The following is a 20902-nucleotide window of genomic DNA, read 5'->3' on the forward strand; positions in this document are numbered from 1 at the left end:
TATCCACTTTTGTTGAAAATTCAGCCTTATTTCCAAGCCAAAGGAGTTGAATGAAGTCTGCAGGCTGTAATCTCAGCACAGCCTAACCTTCAGAACAAAGCCAGTGCAATAATGTTGAGTTCCTGCTGTGGCAGGATTAGGCTGTATTGTTTGGAGACCCCAGGAGTCTCTGGAGGAACTTGCTGAGCAATAGGCACACAGTAGGTGCTCAATAAATACTTGTCAGATTGAATGGAAGGTAATTTGGCAGCTGGACCCCCACATAGCACATTCTGGAATGGGATGTCACTAGAGCCTACCCTCACTGTCTCTGTCAGAGAGAAAGAAGCAAGGAGGGGGCTCCCCGCAAGTAAATACTCTGTGGGTTGCGTGGGATGGCTTCAGACAGAACTATGGTCTTCTAGTAAATAAGTAGGCATGCCTGTAATGCGCATTTGGTGTTTTTGTCTTCTATTTAGTGCCCTGGTAGCAGCACCAAACAATGCCTGTAGGGGTCATGACAGATCAAAGAAATGGGAGAAATCTGAGATGGGGAATTGGGAGTGGATGAGTGAGGGAAGAGCTGATGGAAGACAGGAAGGAAAAGAGACTAAGAAGGAGAGAAAGAATGGAGTTAAATACATAGAGGACATTTGGGCATTAAGAATTTTAGCCAGCATTGCAAGGCTGAGGAAGAGAGAGTGACACAGAAACACAGAGAAACAGCCCAAGAAAGACAGAGGGACAGATCAAAATTACAACATATATTCTTGAAAGAATCTTTGGCAGTGTAAGTTTTAAAACTGCTGACTTTACTATGTAAGGGAAACAAAGACCGAAAGACACAGAAAGAATATGCATAGATGCAGACAAGACAGCCCAGCCATTAGGGGCAGCATCTTTGTGCTTTACAAAACTTGCAGAATATTGAATGTTAGGAAGACATCTAGTCCAACTCTTGTTTTACAGATGAGATAAGTGAGGCTCAAGATTTGCCCAAGTCCTACAGCTACTTAGTAGTTCCAGGAATTCACTTCAGGTCTTTTGAATATTGACTCCTACACACAGCTAAATTACAATTTATAATAACAATTTCCTTTTTCTGCCCATCCATGCTTTGGAGGACTTGAAGCTCCTGGTAATCACAATAAAAACTGTGCTATATTCTCTCTCCCTCTCCCTCTCTCTCTTTCTGTGGTCCTATTCTTGTTGCCAACTTAATCTTATGGTTATTGTGTGGCTACTTCCAGTTTGAAAGCTTGGAGTAGTTGCCTGGTATTAATGCTAGAATGTTGGGGACAGCAGATGCAGATCGTCAAGTACTTAGTTAGCTTCCTGTCAAGAAGACTCATCTATAAAAGATAAACGCAATGCCCAGCTTCCCAGAGTTCCATTTAATTCACAGGTTGGCAACTTGCAAACTTAAGAAACTCTGGTCTTGGAGTGGGGAAAGGATAGGGTGTGTGTGTGTGTGTGTGTGTGTGGACCATATCTGTCTTTTGCTCTGTCTCTCCTTCTTATTGTTTCATTTCACTCTCCAAATTGCAATGGCAGTCTGGATGCTCAATGCATTCTTCACACACTGCAGCCAGAAGGAGTTTTCTCAACTGCAAATCTGATCATGTTAGAGCTGTGCCAAAATTCACTGAATGGCTTCCCATTGCTCCTAGGAAAAAGTTCAAATTCCTTTACATGGCTTATGAGCCCTGTGTGGGTTAGGTCTGGTGGACCTCTTGTACTTAATCACTCCCCCTCTATCTCTGGGCTCTAGCAGGGCTGAACTCCTTCCAGTTGTTTATCTACCCCAGGCTCTCTCTTACTCCTGGACCTTCACACATGCTTTGCCCATTCCTTGGGATACTCTTCTCTTCCCCCTCTGTTATACACTCCTCTGAGTCTGGCTAGATTCTACTCTGTCTTTGGGACTCACCTTAAATACCACTGATTCAAGAGACTTGTCATGGCCCCCCATGCTCAGCTAAGTTTCTCTCTTTATGATTCTTAGGGCTTTGAACTTTGTTGTAATACCATATTTTGCTGTATTACCTGTTTTTTTTTTAATATTTCGTTTCTTAGAGAGAGAGAAAGAGAGAGAGAGAGAGAGAGAACATAGTAGGCAGAGGCAGAGGGAGAAGCAGGCTAAGCAGAGATCCAGATGCAGGGCTCCATCGCAGGACCCTGGATCATGACCTGAACCAAAGCAGACACTTAACTGACTGAGCCACCCAGGCGCCCCTGGTATTACATATTTAATTAGCCGTCTTCTCTCCCAACTTAACCTATGAGCTCTGTGAAGGCAAGAAACAGGTTTGCTTCCCTTTCACTCTATACCTGGCAGAATAAATGTTTGTTGAATTGGTGAACGGATGAAATAAAATTAAATAAAGAGGGATCCCTGGGTGGCGCAGTGGTTTGGCGCCTGCCTTTGGCCCAGGGCGCGATCCTGGAGACCTGGGATCGAATCCCGCGTCGGGCTCCCGGTGCATGGAGCCTGCTTCTCCCTCTGCCTGTGTCTCTGCCTCTCTCCCTCTCTCTTGGTGACTATCATAAATAAATAAAAATTTAAAAAAATTAAATAAAGATACTTGCTGCTTCCTCCTTAGATGACAGGGCTAATAGAATCTTATAACTGGAAGGCTCTTGCAAATCTGTGGGCTCAACTTCTGTCTCCTGAATTTCAGCTCTTTGTTCTTTTGCACTTCACCATACTGGCTCTCCACGGTTGAGTTTTATCACCACAGCAAGGCTCAGAGTTAGTACTGGCATCAGCAGATGCAAAACAAGCCAAAATAATTTTTCTAGTTTTCCTGAGAGTTCAAGTCTAATGGTAGGTAGTGGCTCTTACTTGGCTCTGGAGTGGGGATGGGGAAATGGGGGTGGGTTGTAAGTGTATTCATTACTGTCCACTTTCAATTATATAAGTATAGTGCAGATAAAGCCTCATTTTAGCCATTAACAACATACATGTAAGTGCTCTTTGAAAATACTATTTGGTAATGATTGTATTTAATCATCCAGCTTTTTACTGGAGAATTTTGTCCTCTTTTCCCTTATTCTGCTTTTAAATGAGTAGGAGAGAGGATAGCAGAAGAAACAGCTGCATTTTTCTTGCTCTGAGATAACCTCTCTGCCCTCCCTTCCAGACTATATCAGAAATGTATTCCTGAAATCCCACAGTCAGAAATGCATTCCTTTTACCAAAGTAACATTCAATCTCTTTGGGTCTTATTTGCAAATATAAGTCCTCCTAGGCAAGAAGACATAAAGGCAAAAACCACTATAGTAAGTATGTCAGAGACGTTCATGGGGGCAGGAAAGTGGGGGTGTGTGGGTATGACAAAGGCTGGGGACATCTGGAGGACAAAGAGAGAAGATGAGTACATGATTGGAGGTGAGGCTAGAGTTCCCCATTCCACTATTTTGATCAGAATTGGCTCAAAATAGGAATTTCCAGGGTGAGTATTTCTTTCCTGGGTTTCACTAACACACCAAAATAATTACTGACCTCTCCATCCTCCTTCCTGCTTTGCAGGAGCTTGTCCCCTGGGCTCCCTTCCTAATACCCCAAAGTTAACAAGGTGAAGTTAGCCAGCACTTTCACACACACCCTCACCTGCAGCAGACACTCTTCTCCAGCCTTCCTTTCTGGAGTTCAACCCTGGTTTACTCCAAACCTTTCCCCTCCAAGGAGCACAAGGAGTCCATCCCCAGCGCTGTCACTACCTTCTCCATCATAGCCTTCCTGTGTCTCTGGTTCCCTGTCCAGCTGCTGCCCCCACCCCCACTTAGGCCCCTTTCACTTCCCCTCCAGCTCTTACTGTAATAACTTCCTAGCCAGTCTCCCTGACTCCAGCCTCTTTCCTTCAATCCAGCCTATGCAGGTTGCCAGATTAATCTTCGGAACACAGCTTTCATCAAATCCCTCTCCAGCTCCCGCACCCCTACTGCCTTTTGTATTCACTCCAAATGCCTTCATTTGGCTCTCAGGGCCTCTCACCTTCTGCCCTCATTCTTCTAGCAACCCTCCCTCCCCCACTTCATCAACCCCATTTCTCATTTCTCATTATTCCTTAACAGAGCCCTTCTCTTCAGCCAAGCTAATCTGCTTACCCCGACCCCCATCTGCAATTTGCTCCTTTCTACTTCTTGTTCTTTTGCACGTACTGTTCTTTCTCCCTGTAAAGCCCTTACCCTATCAGCTCTAGGAAACTACATCCTTGACCTTTTTAACAAGCTCCTTTAAGATCTAACTTTTCCAGGAAGCCTTCCTGGATTAATTTGATCAGCTCAGTTTTCTCTCTCTCTCTCTCTCTCTCTGTTTGAGCATCATGGAATTGTCAATATTCAATCATTTTTGACTCACAGAAATGGCAATTTAATACGATTCTGTGTAAAGTGCTCCCTCCAACTTTTGACTATTCCATTTACATCACTAATGTTTATTTATTTATTTATTTATTTAGTTAGTTAGTTAGTTAGTTAGTTATGAGACTGAAGCATATGATCGGAGGGAGGAGCAGAGGGAGAGAGAGAACCTCAAGCAGATTCCACGCAGAACACACAGTCTGACAGTGGGGCTCCATCTCACGACCCTGGGATCTTGACCTGTGCCAAAACCAAGAGTTGGATGCTTAACTGACTGAGCCACCCAGTTGCCCCATTGTGTATTTCTTTATATATTTCTTAAGTGGCCCTGACGTGTATTGCAGTTAGGGATTCACATGTCTGTGTTGCCCACTGCTCTGTGAACTCTACAAGGGCAGAGGCAAGGTCTAATTCATCTCTGGCGCCATTCTCCTGAACCTAGTGCCTGGTACATAATAGACCCTCAATAAATATTTGTAGAACTAACTTGAAGGAATTGTTGCATCTTTTTGCTCTGTGAGGAATAGAGGAGGCCTGGAGATCCTCTAATCCTCTTAGAGAAGACCTGGAGAAAGCAACTTGTGAATCCTTGAGCCCTGGCACAATCAAATTACCAGACACATATAGATCTTAGCAAATAGCAAATCCATGGCAACCAGAGTGGCTGTGCACTTGCCTTTCCCTGGAAGCCTGTCAATTGCTACTTGCAGGCTCAAGAGAGCAAGAAAGCAAGTGCCAGATAGTTTTTCTACTTTGAGCTTCTCTGCCTTGCCCCACACCGCCGCTATATCTGCTTGCATGGTCCTGGAGTGGGGAGAGTTGGTATGCTTTTTCTGTGTGCAATTTCTTAGATTCATAGCTTTGGACCCCGGGGGGCATGCATTCATAGCTTTGGACCCCGGGGGGCATGCCATGCCACATGCTAATAAAAATGTAAAGCAGTCAATGAAACAGCACCCTTGGAACCTTTCAGGGCATTGCAAATGCTGTCAGTTAATCCTCTCTGCATTCACTACACAATGCTTTCTTTTCAGAGTTGCTATGGACGGCCCCTGAACTGTTGAGAGCCCCAAAGGGCAGCAGGTTAGGTTATTTTGCAGGAGATGTCTATAGCTTTGCCATCATCATGCAAGAAGTGATGGTCCGAGGCACCCCATTCTGCATGATGGATCTGCCTGCCAAAGGTAAGTGGGAAGTGAGAAAAGGCCACCAGGGGCCCACCATGACCCAGATCATCAGCCTAACCCAGGCTGTTGTAATTTGCCAGAAGAGTGAATACAGTTATGTGTTTGTGCTAACTGCCTACTAGTCTGCAAATAGTCTGTGTTATGCGCAGGTGGGACTTAAAGCCAAACAGATTTAGGAATTTGGAAGAAGTTCCCCAACCCAAGAAGCTGGCCCTTTCCAAATTGTGACATAAGCCAAGGACCTCCTACAGGACCTATGTTGGCTTTTTTTTTTTTTTTTTTTTTTTAGCAGCCTCCTCTACTTTGGGACAGTTTCTGCCAGGTATCTCAGTACCCTTCATGATGCTCCTGGATGGCAAGGTCTTCCATACTTTCCCTGTGACATGCCTTAGGCTTTTATCTTCATCTTTCACCAAAATGGCTGCTGCCTGTCAGGCATAATACATAAAGGAATGGTAAAATCACTGGGCAAAAGTTTGAGGGGAAACAGGATATTTGCATATCCTGAGAGTATGAACCCACTGCATACTTAGTAATTACAAATGGAGGGATCCCTGGGTGGCGCAGCGGTTTGGCGCCTGCCTTTGGCCCAGGGCGCGATCCTGGAGACCCGGGATCGAGTCCCACGTCGGGCTCCCGGTGCATGGAGCCTGCTTCTCCCTCTGCCTGTGTCTCTGCCTCTCTCTCTCTCTCTGTAACTATCATAAATAAATAAAAAAATTAAAAAAAAAAAAAAAACAAATGGAAAAATATTAAGTTTACTAGTGGAGAATGATCCTGCAGATACCACCTTTACCAAATGATCAAGGCACGTTGACATCATGTACCCCCTGACGCAGTGCACTGACAAGGGCACAATATCACCTTGTGGAATTTTTGCAAAAAAATGCATAACAAGCAACCCAGGAGAAAACATCAGACACCCCCCAAATGAGAGACATTCTACAAAATAATTGGCCAGTACTCATCAAAAGTATCAAAGTCATAAAAGACAGGCAGAATGAGGAACCATCACAGACTGAAGCTGACTGAGACACAATAACTAAATACAATATGGGATCTTGAGTTGGATTGTGGGACAGAAAAGGGATATTAGGGATGAAATTGATGAAATTCAAATAAAGACTAGAACAGTAGTAATAGTAATGTACCAATATTAATTTCCTTCATACTATGGTTATATTAACATTAGAGGAAGCTGAGTGAAGGGTATACAGGCAATTATTATAATAGTTTGATAACTTTTCTGGAGTCTAAATTTGTTTCAAAGGAAAAAAATATAAAATGTAGACAAAACAAAACAAAAAAACCCCAAATACTTAGCTATTCTTTGCCCCACTCAGAGTCCCATATCATTCCTCTACTCAAAACTCCCTAACTGTTCCCCATCACTTGTCAAATGAAGCCCAGATTCCTCACATGACATACAAGGCTTTTTGAAATCTGGCCCCTAGCCACCTCTCTAAGCTTATCTTCTGTCATTCCCTACACTCCAGCTACCTGTGTGCTTTCAGGAGAGCTTCTCACAGTCCCTGGAATGCCCCTACCTTCTCTCCACTTTGCCCCATCCAATTTTTGTCACCTCCTCTGGAAAGCCTTCTCTGACCTCTTCAATGTGGGCCAGGTGCCCCCTCTGTGCTTATCTGTGTATAATGTCTGCTAGAATGCTTATATTGTTGGTCATTGTTGTGCTTGCTTCGGCAGCACATATATTGTTGGTCATTGTTTAGCTCTTCAATTGGACTATAACCTCCTCAAGGGCACGAATTATACTGGGCTTAAGCAGAGAGGTAACCCATTCAACTCAATGGTGTTCTGGTAAAAGGCTAAGGACTCCCTTTACTGGAGAGTGAATGAAGGCAGTCACACTCCAAGGGACTGGTTTGCACGCAATCTATTACACTGAGAGTTGGGCGCTGCAATGGAGAAGCCATTACCGATATAGGCCAACCTGGGTTAAAGGAGCAGGAGCGTAATGTCACAAGGGACTGAGAAGTCAGAGGCAGAAACCTTCCCTTTCATGGAAGCAAGGGAACACTCACTATGGTATAAAGCAGCACAGTTGGAGTGTTACAGCCAATGCAGAGGTGGGCAGAACACACCAGTGGGGCAAGCAAGGTTTGGTGCCTGTTGGAGTTGAGGCTATGGGGAGGGGGTTAGGGATAAGAAATGAGCTGACGAGATAGGGCTTGGGTTTTACCCTATGTGTTATGAGAAGTCGTGAATGAGCTTTAAGCAAGAAAATGACATGGTTAAATTTGTGTTTTAAGAATGTTTTGCAGAAGGCTAGACTGGAAGCAGAGAGAACAGTTTGAGGTCTGCTGTGGGTTGCTGAGGACATTGAAGGCTAACTATTTTCTACTTCCAGGGAGTTTTCACTCTTGTTCAGTCTGCCTAATCTTGACCTCTCAGTCACTAGCGGCTTTTGGGTCTGAATAGGGAATTTTGGAACTCTCAGTTGAAGATTGAGGCATTTAGAAACAGGACAACATAGTAAATTGAGACTGCCTGGGGTCAAATTCAAATTCTGTCACTTGTTAGTCATATGACTTTGAGCAATTTACTTTCTCTCTGTCCCTCATTTTCACCTCCTGTAAAATAAAAATAAGAGTTCCTACCTCGTCTGTTTGTAGTGAGAATCTAATGAAAGAATGCATTCAAAGTCATTAGCCCATAGTCTGATACATAGTAAATGTTTCACTGAAAGTGGAGTTCAAGGACAAGCAGCCAGGGGGATCTAGATGAGGTCTTGAACTATTTATTGGAGTTCTTAATCCTCTTTCCTAGGGGCCAGGCAGGGCTCACAGCATGGATCTGGCTGGGCCTGGGCCTGGGCCTTCAGGGAAGGCTAAGTGGGTCTACTGTGGGGATTGGAAACTTTATTTATTTATTTTTTTAAGATTTTATTTATCCATTCATGAGAGACACACACACACACAGAGGCAGAGATACAGGCAGAGGAAATAGCAGGCCCCATGCAGGGAGCCCGACCTGGGACTTGATCCTGGGACTCCAGGATCATGCCCTGGGCTGAAGGCAGCACTAAATTGCTGAGCCACCCGGCGGACTGCCTGGCATTGGAAACTTTAAATGATTTGGGTGTAAACGAAGGGAGCCAGATCATTGGAGGTGTAGTGTTAGAACTGACATCAGATAGGCCACAACTAAAACCTAAAACCAGCAGGTTAAAGCTGAGCCTAAATGATACCAATAGCCCAGTTGATCAATTTTTTGCCCCCTCCTCACTTGACTAATATTTCCTTTGCTCAGATACAATTTATATGCAAGCCATCTAAGGAGAAAGCAAAGGAGATGGCTTTTCTGTGAATCTTTTCCTAATTAATCTCTTTCTTTGCTAAACCTCAATGATCTTTGCCAAATCTTGGTGTTCTTTCTGGGGTTTTATGAAACTTTCCCTTCTTACTTCTGTACAGAAATCATAGACAGACTTAAGAAGCCTCCGCCTGTGTACAGACCAGTGGTTCCTCCTGAATATGCCCCTCCAGAATGTCTCCAGCTGATGAAGCAGTGCTGGGCTGAACCTGCAGAACAGCGACCAACTTTTGATGAAATACTTAATCAGGTAAGGACTCTGTGAATCTTAGCACTGCCCAGAAGTCATCCTAAAGCCAGCTTACCCAAAACTAACTCCTTGGGTTCTCATCATATTGTGAAAGGAAACCCTTTCAAGAGAAAAAAATATCACTCCTCTTGGGGAAGAAGCATTGGGGTGGTTGTTTAGAGGCCTTTGATAGTGGAATATCCCTGGTACATCCTCCAAGAGTGCAATGGTTGGTTTTAATGTTCTTCTGTATATGTTCCAGACCATCCACAGTCTGACCTAACTGACCTTTCAGAAATAGAATTGAACTATTGGGTATTTGCAAGGTAATGGCATTGAGACTGTTAAAAGATGGGTATCATAGAATAGATGTAGGTCCTCATAGAGCCACATTTGCTTTGAAGATCCCAGAAAGTTCTGATGAGTATACCATCAAAGTGATGCTAGGTGGTTTTGAGGGGTCAAGAAAGGTAGTGTTTGAAAGAATGCTCATGATGGAAGAAAGTGCAAATGGGAGTACAAAAGCAGATTTTTAAGATTCTCAGGGAACTACTTGAGGCAACAGAGTGCAAGAAAAATGGTAACCTCTCTACTTATGAGACTGAATTTCTATAGAGGCTGATTCTTTCCCTAGAGTTGGAGAATAAATAGGAGAAATGAGGAAAGGACAGAGAGAGCACTGCTGAGGGGAACTAGGGTACAGTTCCTATATTGGAACATGCAGCTTATGGTTGTGTTGAAACTACGAGATACCGAAACTGAGGGTGCTTTCTGTGAGTGCTGTGTGAGCTCTGGTGGAGAGAGTTTTGAGCCTGGCTGGAGTACAGCACTGAGATGCTTTGTGAGTGGCAGGTATCTGAGGCAGAAAAAAGAAAGAGTTGGATTGAAAGCCCGAGGGGCCCTGCATATGAAGTCATCCATGTCCCCAGCTAACAATGCCTCCATTAGTCTGGCTGGGTTTTTTGAGGACACTCAGGCAGGTGTTCAATAGTATGGAAAAGGCAAAGGACCATGAAGGTCACATTTCTGAAAACTTACCATGAGGCAAGAGAAAAAGCATTTGCCCTTGTGTTGATGCTAGAGATGTTATTTCAGAAGGCAGCAGGGAAGCTGGTGATAGATAGAAGGAGTACACATCATACAGCCTTCAAACAAGTTACTGGTGGGGCTGCCATCACTGAAATGCTTCAATGGAAGTTGAGACCATCTGAAAGACCAGGATAGCCTGCCAACTCCTGCAGCTAATAAAACTTAAATAGGAAGAGAAGGAGAAGGAGGCTCCCTGGGTTAGGCAATAGGGGAGCCTTCAACATCTGAGCAGGCTACTGAGATTACCTGTAGGACCTTTGTAGACCTGTAGATGTGGACCAGGCTCAGAAGGAAACTCCCTAGTATCAGCTTTGGGGCATTGAGTACTAAGAGGAGCATGTGTGGCCCAGCTGTGTAAGAGGGTTCATTGGGACAAATTCCTAGATGTCTGCTCAGAAAAACTACCACCAGTCTTTTCATTGTTGTAAACATGGCCTTGTGCATGCTGAACACATCAGCAAGGAGGAGCTACCCCCAAGTGATTCCAATGCTATGCCAAGCTCCCTGCCTCTGTAGATGGACAGGGTTTCTGGAGGGCACATTAAAAATCCATGGCATAAAGCCACATCTAAAGGATCAGGGCATATAATGGGGCAAGACAGTTAGTTGAATTTCTACATGACCCTAACTGACATGAAGGGTAGATGCTAGGGTACATCATTATTCCTGGCCCCCATGGTAAGATGGTAAGAAATAGGGGTAGATCTTATCATGTGGTTCTTGGGTCATATTTAAGAGGTCAGGGAACCATCCACTGTCCAAGAACTGGTAACACAGTGGTATTAGAAGTAAGGATGATTTAGTAGGTTGATTATCCAGAATGGTAAAATAGTACTTCATGACTTCTTTCCCCTTATCCCACTCACAAATGGCCTGGGCTCAAGATGAGATCCTATTGACTTTGAAGTGGTTACTACTCATGTGACAGCATCTGAGAGCTGGAGAATTCTTCCCAGAAGACCTTTGCTCAGACTTCAAAGAGCCAGAAGGGTGGCGGAAAGAAGTACTCAGGGAAAATGAGCCTGTGAATGGGTCAGGGTAACAATGAGTTTGAGTGGTGAATTTTCCTATTTATACCTAGGTTTACTTCTTGTGCAATGGCATTTTAGAGGAAGGGATTTGTGATAAGGGGTCCTACTCTATCATCTCTGAGTTTGAAGAGTGAAAACTCCTTCACTCCTTTTTCTGTTTTACTTCCAGTTTAAAACTTTCAATAAAGGGAAGAAGACCAATATCATTGATTCCATGCTTCGGATGTTGGAGCAATATTCTAGCAACTTGGAAGATTTGATCCAGGAACGGACAGAAGAGCTGGAAATTGAAAAACAGAAAACGGAAAAGCTTCTAACACAGATGCTACCACCGTATGTGTGAACACCTGAGGAGTGTGAATCCTTGTAACAGTGTGTTCTATTAAAAATAGAAAAAAAAATTGCCCATCAACTAACTGCTCCCTCCCCCTGTCCTGCACCCTCTCTACTCCCAGTAGGCTTGAGTCACACCTTCAAATCAAAGATGAATTGGAAACCAAGGGAGTAGAGCACACCTTCCTAATTTCCCACTACCTGTGGAGCATACTGGTCATTTAAGTTTTTGGTGCTGCAGTTTTTCTATGTGTCACTTCATGACTTTGCTTGGAAGCTGACCAATTAAAAGGAAGCAGTTCTTTGAGCTCCTAGAGGAGAGTAGAAGAGTTGTTTTTCTATGTTTTTCCTTCCTTAATTCAAAGCCTTACCTGTTGATACTATTTCCAAAATTTCCAAGGCACCTGATTATGTTGTAACATGATCTTCTAGGAGATAATTGAGGAAACTGATCTCATGCAAAGCAATAACCTGGGAACATTCCTTGAGTGAAGGGACAACTGAGGAAAAAGGTTAGCTGAAAAATCTCAACAAAAACACAGACCATGGCTGTCTATTCAATGCTGTATCCCTGTATCTGGCACAATGCCTGGCACATCATAAGCACTCAAAATATATTTATAGACTAAATGAAAGAATTAATGTTTTCATCCAGATGACATTCTTCCTCACCATTTACTTGGCAGTGATTTTGGAGAAATTGTGTTCTAGCAGATGTGTGTGTGGCATGCAGGAAGCCTTGTGTCCTCTGAGGAATAGCTGTGTCTGTTTTTCAGATCAGTTGCTGAATCCCTCAAAAAGGGCTGCACAGTTGAACCTGAGGGCTTTGACTTGGTCACCTTGTACTTCAGTGACATTGTGGGCTTTACCACCATCTCAGCCATGAGTGAGCCCATTGAGGTGGTGGATCTTCTCAATGACCTCTACACACTCTTTGATGCCATCATTGGCAGTCATGATGTCTACAAGGTAAGTTACTCAGCAGAGAAATATATTCTAGAGAGGAATTTTTACATAAGGCTCTTCTGTATATATTCCAAAATTAAAATGGAATTTTACTGAATGTTGTTATGAAAGGAGATTTATTTATTTATTACTTATTTATTTATTTTAGTTTCAGATGTAGAATTCAATATTCATCAGTTGTGTATAACATCCAGTTCTCATCACATCACGTGCCTCCCTTAATGGTCAACATCCAATTACCCTGTCCCCCCGGCCCACCTCCCCTCCAGCAACCCTCAGTTTGTTTCCTATAGTAAAGCATCTCTCATAGTTTGTCTCCCTTTCTGATTAATGAAGTAAAATTTAAATAATATACCACTTCCATTGGCATATTATTAGAAGTGAAGGCCAGACAGAATGCATAAAATTTCACACTTTACAAAATAACAGGATGAACTCAGGAAGAGATTGCTAGTCAGATTTCTCTTGAGCCGTTTTCTAGAACTGAGACTAAGAAGAGGTTGGAATCAAAAGGGTTATTGCACTTCAGTGGCTAAGTAACCACAGTAACCACATCATGCTAGGTATTGAAGGGGAGACAGAAGAAGCATTGGTGCATTACCTGCAGTTGGTGAGTGCTACAGAGTTCATCTTGGTAAAACTTGTGTAGGTCTAATAGATGCTATTAAAATTTGGTTTAGTCCCTTAAGTACCATTTTTATATAGGAGGGAACTCTGGCATTACATACATCAAAGAACTATTAGACCTGAGGCTCTTTGGGATTGCTACAGGGTAACCAAGAGCTCACGTAGTGGACTGAGGTCTAAAGAAGTCATTAACTATGAGGTTCAACCCCCTGCTCCCACCTTCCTCCCATCCCTCCAGCTGTCAATTTCCACTCTTCTTATCAAGGTTGCAGAAGATGAGCAGAGAACAGATGACCACATTCACTCATTTGAGTACCATGCTTCCTTACCCTTGATTTTTTATGTGTCTTATCTCTAGGCAGAAAATGATTAAAAATCTTATAGCTGTGCAAGGCCATTTCCACGTTATCTACAACATGGATACTTGTCTTATTAATGGAGAGATATGCCCCAGGCATCCCAAACTTTAGACAGCTCCTTTATCCCAGGAACCAAGGTAGAAGTGGGGAATGAGTACCTCCATTCACTGGATCCTTCACAGTAGTCTGAAATGTTCTAACTCTCAAATCACACACAGGGCAGTGTGTTTATCTCAGATTAGACAGGGCCCTTTCAGGTCAGGTAGAAAGCCTCAGGGATAGGCCAAGCCACCTAAATAGGGCTCGGAAATAGACATCATACCTGTCAATCACCAGGAGCTGCAAACTAATGAAGAAGCACACATGAAAACCACATGGAGGAAAAATCCATGGAATCAGACTACCTGTCTTAACTTGTTGAACTCAAGCAGCCTGAAGAGAAAAACAAATCACTGAAAGCTGATTCAGTTGAAACTAAAATCAAAGATGATTCAGTGTGGGCAATAACACAGCCACTGGTTTAATCAGTGCAGCTGATACTGTTCAGACAATTGTTGGAAGTCTTAGGGATGAGGCCATAAGATATTTTGGTACTTCATGGCTGCAGTAGGGAGTCAGTGGGCTGTTTCCAGGATAGAGCACAGCTATACAAATACAAAAATGAAATCTATTTTTTCAGTCCTGTTTATTAAAAACAACAGTGCAAAGGAAATAAAATTGAACCAGCAGTGGGTCACCAAACCCATTTGTATTTTCATTTTCTTTACCTGTAAAATTGGAATCACCTCCCCTGGCACTTGATAATCTGAAATGGAAGTGAGAAGGTTACTGCAGAATTATGAAGCTGGTGATTTGTTTTCAATTTCCATTCTCCTGCCACCACCCAATATCCACCAGACCCCTTTCTATACCTCCTCTGCCCTTTCTGGTCCTTCTGCTGGCTCATGCCACTCAGAGTCCCCTATAGCAGTTCCATACCAAGGCTAGGCACTGCCCATGCTCCCTACCTTCTAATCTCCTCATCCATATCTGTGGGGACTCCTGTGTGACTGACTCGTTTTGGGCAAATGTCAACGACTATTCTTTAATAATAGCCAGTCTGTGACTCTCTCCCTCCCATATATTTCCCTTGTACCTGTTGCCTTCCTCGGTGCAGGCAGGCATGCATATTTGAGGGTAGGGATCCCTTTCTCCAATTGCACCAGGTAAGGGAGGCCCTGTATGGAAGTATGGTGAGGTGCAAAGTCCCATGGATTGAAAGCAACGTTGTTACTGGCTATATAGAAAGTTATGATGAGAAGCCTATTGCTGATCACTAAACTTTCTCTGGAGTGGAGTCATAGCCATCATCCTAGAGCTTGTGTCAAGACATATCAGTTTGGTGATGATGATAATAGCTCGTACTTATCCACCATGCAGGCTTTAGGTGCTTTGGCATATATTAAGTTATTTAGTCCTTAGGAAACTGTAAGGTAGATACTGTGATTATCCCTATCTTAAAAAAAAAGGATACTAAAGCCCCGAGAAGTTAAGTGACTTGGCAAAGCCACACAGTTTGTAAACAGTGCAGCTGGGATTCTAACCAAGGCAGTATGATATCAGAATTTCGTGGTCTGAACTGTTGCACTGTTAGTGCAGTTTTCTAGAAGAAAATGGATTTTAAGTGGATCCAACCTTGGTACTAGCTGAGTCTGACTGGCACATTTCATGGAAGTCCTTCCAGCTTACTTGTCTTTTGGATTTACTCAAAAAGCTTCAACTTAGTAGTTACCTAAAAGAGTAAGCAGGGATCCCTGGGTGGCGCAGCGGTTTGGCGCCTGCCTTTGGCCCAAGGCACGATCCTGGAGACCCGGGATCGAATCCCACGTTGGGCTCCCGGTGCATGGAGCCTGCTTATGTCTCTGCCTCTCTCTCTCTCTCTGTGACTATCATAAATAAATAAAAATTAAAAAAAAATAAAAGAGTAAGCACACTTCTTTTGGGAAGATGAGGAATACAGATTTCCCTTTCTTTACAGGTGTCTCAAAGGAGTTGAGGGCAGGTATTGCTGCCCCTTAGAGATGTGGCACTAGGAGACGAGGCGGTAGCTGGTGGAAAAAGATTCAGTTCTCATACCAAAGGGACTACAAAACTAACTCCATTATATTAGCAAGGCAAAGCAGAAAGACCCCTCTTTCTTTCCCTTTCTCTATACTTGCCTTAAGGCTGACCTAGCTCATTTACCTAAAGTCTTCTAGAGAAATACTTGCTAGAGGAGCACCATATGCACTTTCTCCTGGGGTGCTCTTCCATGGACATATATGGGTAGTCCCAGAAATCTTCCCTTTCCCTTCCCTCAGGAATTACTTTGGGCCTGATAGTTCTCTAGGGCTCTCCAGGAACCTGTAAAGTAGCTTCATTTAGAATCTGTGGGTGTGGGACCTAAACATTAATATATATATTATATGTATTATATAATATATATTATGTGTATGTGATATACATATGTAATTACATACATATGTATATGTATGTAATGGACATATGTAATACATATGTATATATGTATTAAATACATGTATATATGTATTTTTGACATAAAGCTCCTTAAATGATTCTAAAGTGTAGTTAGACCTTGAACCTCTGACAGTCTCTCTCCATCTTCTTTATTTCACAAGAAATAAGCCTCCCTCATACCCCTTAAACTCTGTAAAACAAACACACACACACACACACACACACACACACACACACACATGTTATTTGCCTACTTATTCTATTTCCCCTGATTCCCAGGTAGAGACCATTGGAGATGCTTACATGGTGGCCTCAGGGCTCCCAAACAGGAATGGAAGTCGGCATGCAGCTGAGATTGCAAACATGTCCCTAGATATCCTGAGCTCTGTGGGTACCTTCAAGATGCGACACATGCCAGAGGTGCCAGTCCGGATTAGAATAGGCCTGCATTCAGGTAACGAAAGCCAGCTAAAGTAAGAAAAGACATGCACATGTACTTCAAGGGAAAATTAGAAAAGGTGGGGGAGGATAGTTCTTCTCTGATTACTGGCAGCTGGATTATCTAGGCGTCTAGTGCTGCCTAATTTCTTTATGCCTACCCAAGGTTTATTCTCTTCCCAGCACCTGTACTAACCCAGTGGGCAGCAGTCCTTGTTCTAGGTACCAAACCCTTTCAATCGACCTTTCTTGTTTGAGACATTTCCTATGTGCCTCAAGGGAAGACTAGAAAAAGGGTAGTGCACCCCTCAATACTTTATACTTACAACTTCCCTCAACTGGCTTTTATGACATGCTCATCACTCTCTGAATGCTTTTTCTCCATTATACTCACTGGCTCTCTTAGCAACTTCTGCTCTCTAACTGTGGCTGCTCTCCTATTGTCTGCAAAGCTCTGAGTTGTGGTCTCCTTGCTCTCTGCATGTCTTGATTTCTGTTTCTCAACCCACTTCATCCTGGCTTTCATTTTCTACCATTGTCTGATCATCTCTTCTGTTTCTGTCTGCCCCTTAAATATTGATAATCCCCCAAAGTTCTATCATTCATTCACTTTTTTTCTCCCCTTACATACTCTTCTGTGCCATGTCTATGGTTTAACTACCACTTGTATGCTGATGACTTCCAGCCCCACTTCTGCACATGTCTTCTCCCTTAAGCTTCAATCTTGTGTATCAGACTTGCTGCTGAAATTTCCATCTGAATGTTCTATGTGGATCTCAGACTCAAATCTGAAACAGAATTATTTTCTTCCCACATAAGCTTCCTCCTCTTACTGTATTCTCCATTTCAGTTGGTGGCACTACCATTCACCTAGTTAATCCAGTTAGTCTTGGGAGTCATCCTCCTTGACTCTTCTCTCACCCTGAATTTCACCATTCAACCATTTACCAAGTCTTAAGCATCTTATCTTCTAAATATTTCTTGAATCTGTCTTGTCTGTATTTGCCTCTCATGATTCAAGTCTAGGCCACCAGCATCTTTTGCCTGGATCACTGCAATAACATCTCCTTGCTTCTACTCTTGCTTCTTTCTATTGATCCTTCTTATAGTCAACAGCATAATCTGTTTATATGTCTCTCCTTCATTAGACTTTAGGCTTCTTAATTCTTTGGGGAGGATGGTGCCCAAGTGGCTTAATCACTTGAGCATCCAACTCTTGGTTTTGGCTCAAGTCATGATTTCAGGGTTGTGGAATTCACACTCAGCAGGGAGTTTGCTTGAGATTCTCTCTCCTTCTCTCTCTCCCCCTACCCCCTCACTTGCTTGCACACACTCACTCTCTAAAATAAATAAAAAAAATATTTTTTAAAAGTTAAAAAAAAATTTAAGTAGGCCCATGTAAGCCTTGAACTCATGACCCTGAGATCAAGAGTCACATGCTCTACTGACTGAGACAGCTGAATGCCCCTTTTAAAAAATTTCTTAAGTGGGTTGCATGGGTGGCTCAGTGGCTGAGCATCTGCCTTAGGCTCAGGGCATGATTTCATGGTCCTGGGATCGAGTCCCACATTGGGTTTCCTGTGGGGAGCCTCCTTCTCCCTCTACCTGTGTCACTGTCTTGCTCTCTCTGTGTCTTTCACGAATGAATAAATAAAATCTTTAAAAAAAAACAAATAAAAAATTTTAAAGTAATCTCTACATCTAACATGGGACTTGAACTCACAACCCCAAGATCAGGAGTCACTTGCTTTACCAAACAAGCCAGCCAGACACCCTTAGACTATAAGCTTCTTGATGACAGGAACCTTATCTTTTTTTTAAAAAAAAATTTTCATTGGAGTTCAATTTGCCAACATATAGCATAACACCCAATGCTCATCCCGCCAAGTGCCCCCCTCAGTCCCATCACCCAGTCACCCCAAACCCTCGCCCACCTTTCCACTACCCCTTTTTTGTTTCCCAGAGTTAGGTGTCTCTCATGTTTTGTCACCCTCACTGATATTTTCAGTCATTTTCTCTCCTTTCCCTTTATTCCTTTCACTAATTTTTATATTCCCCAAATGAAAAGAGGCCATATAATGTTTGTCCTTTTTCAATTGACTTATTTCACTCAGCATAATACCCTCCAGTTCCATCCACGTTGAAGCAAATGGTGGGTATTTGTCATTTCTAATGGCTGAGTAATATTCCATTGTATACATAGACCACATCTTCTTTATCCATTCATCTTTCGATGGACACCAAGGCTCCTTCCACAGTTTGGCTATTGTGGATATTGCTGCTATAAACATCGGGGTGCAGGTGTCCCGGCGTTTCATTGCATCTGAATCTTTGGGGTAAATCCCCAGCAGTGCAATTGCTGGGTCGTAGGGCAGGTCTATTTTTAATTCTTTGAGGAACCTCCACGCAGTTTTCCAGAGTGGCTGTACCAGTTCACATTCCCACCAACAGTGCAAGAGGGTTCCCCTTTCTCCACATCCTCTCCAACATTTGTTGTTTCCTGTCTTCTTAATCTTCACCATTCTCACTGGTGTGAGGTGGTATCTCATTGTGGTTTGGATTTCTATTTTCCTGATGGCCAGTGATGCGGAGCATTTTCTCATGTGCATATTGGCCATGCCTATGTCTTCTTTGGTGAAATTTCTGTTCATATCTTTTGCCCATTTCATGATTGGATTGTTTGTTTCTTGGGTGTTGAGTTTAATAAGTTCTTTATAGATCTTGGATACTAGCCCTTTATCTGATATGTCATTTGCAAATGTCTTCTCCCATTCTGTAGGTTGTCTTTTAGTTTTGTGGACTGTTTCTTTTGCTGTGCAGAAGCTTTTTTATCTTGATGAAGTCCCAATAGTTCATTTTTGCTTCTGTTTCTCTTGCCTTCATGGATGTATATTGCAAGAAGTTGCCATGGCCAAGTTAAAAAAGGGTGTTGCCTGTGTTCTCTTCTAGGATTTTGATGGATTCTGTCTCACATTTAGATATTTCATCCATTTTGAGTTTATCTTGTGTATGGTGTAAGAGAATGGCCGAGTTTCATTCTTCTGCATGTGGATGTCCAATTTTCCCAGCACCATTTATTGAAGAGACTGTCTTTTTGCCAGTGGGTAGTCTTTCCTCCTTTATCGAATATTAGTTGACCATAAAGTTGAGGGTACACTTCTGGATTCTCTATTCTGTTCCATTGATCTATGTGTCTGTTTTTGTGCCAGTACCACACTGTCTTGATGACCACAGCTTTGTAGTAAAACCTGAAATCCGGCATTGTGATGCCCCCAGCTATGGTTTTCTTTTTTAATATTCCCCTGGCTATTCGGGATCTTTTCTGATTCCACACAAACCTTTTTTTTTTTTTTGATTCCACACAAATCTTAAGATGATTTGTTCCAACTCTCTGAAGAAAGTCCATGGTATTTTGATAGGGATTGCATTAAATGTGTAAATTGCCCTGGGTAACATTGACATTTTACAATATTAATTCTTCCAATCTATGAGCATGGAATATTTTTCCATCTCTTTGTGTCTTCCTCAATTTCTTTCAGAAGTGTTCTGTAGTTTTTAGGGTATGGATCCTTTACCTCTTTGGTTAGGTTTATTCCTAGGTATCTTATGCTTTTGGGTGCAGTTGTAAATGGGATTGACTCCTTAATTTCTCTTTCTTCAGTCTCATTGTGAGTGTATAAAAATGCCACTGATTTCTGGGCATTGATTTTGTATTCTGCCACACCGCCGAATTGCTGTATGAGTTCTAGCAATCTTGGGGTGGAGTCTTTTGGGTTTTCTATGTACAGTATTATGTCATCTGTGAAGAGGGAGAGTTTGACTTCTTCTTTGCCTATTTGAATGCCTTTTATTTCTTTTTGTTGCCTGATTGCTGAGGCTAGGACTTCTAGTACTATGTTGAATAGCAGTGGTGAGAGTGGACATCCCTGTTGTGGACAGGAAACTTTTCTTACTCATGTTTGCATCCTGAATGCTTAGTACACAGCAAGTGTTCAGTATTTTTCTTTTAAAGAAAAGTCCTCACCTCTCATTTGTGCTTCAGTTCCACATCTCCAATGCTCTTCAGTATATGTCTTCTTAGATGGTTCACCATTATTTCGAATTCAACATGTCTAAAAGTTCAAGTCACCTTTTCCACAAACCATAAGCCCACGCCAATTTCTTCATGGTTGTTAGCCAATAAATCTGTTGATTCTCCTTTCACAATGTCTCTCTTTCACCTCCCCATCATCTCCTTCCCTGTATTCACAACCTTATGCTTGCATTATAGCAACAGCCACCTAACAGGTTTCCCTGATTTTACTTTCTCCCCTTTTAATGCATTCTATACACTGATCTGAGAAGAAAAAAGGAAAAAATCATTGTCACATAATTCCCTGCTCAAAATTCTCTAGTGGTTCAAGGTCCTCAATCTTGTGCAGCCCAATATTCAATCTTGACTCCAGTTTTTCCCTAGCCCCTGAACTAGGC

At 42.6% G+C, this 20902-nt stretch overlaps 1 protein-coding gene across 1 annotated transcript in view; it reads left to right on the plus strand.

Annotated features, from left to right (window-relative positions):
- GUCY2F (guanylate cyclase 2F, retinal) overlaps positions 1-20902 on the plus strand; it is a 99195-nt gene that overhangs the window by 62763 nt on the left and 15530 nt on the right. Inside the window, exons 10-14 of the mRNA XM_072818338.1 lie at positions 5379-5528; positions 8966-9114; positions 11383-11546; positions 12323-12515; positions 16274-16448. Of these exons, the coding sequence (XP_072674439.1) occupies positions 5379-5528; positions 8966-9114; positions 11383-11546; positions 12323-12515; positions 16274-16448 (831 nt within the window). The remainder of the gene's footprint in view (positions 1-5378; positions 5529-8965; positions 9115-11382; positions 11547-12322; positions 12516-16273; positions 16449-20902) is intronic.

Source organism: Canis lupus, chromosome X (assembly GCF_048164855.1).
Source record: "Canis lupus baileyi chromosome X, mCanLup2.hap1, whole genome shotgun sequence".
Lineage (NCBI taxonomy): Eukaryota > Metazoa > Chordata > Mammalia > Carnivora > Canidae > Canis > Canis lupus.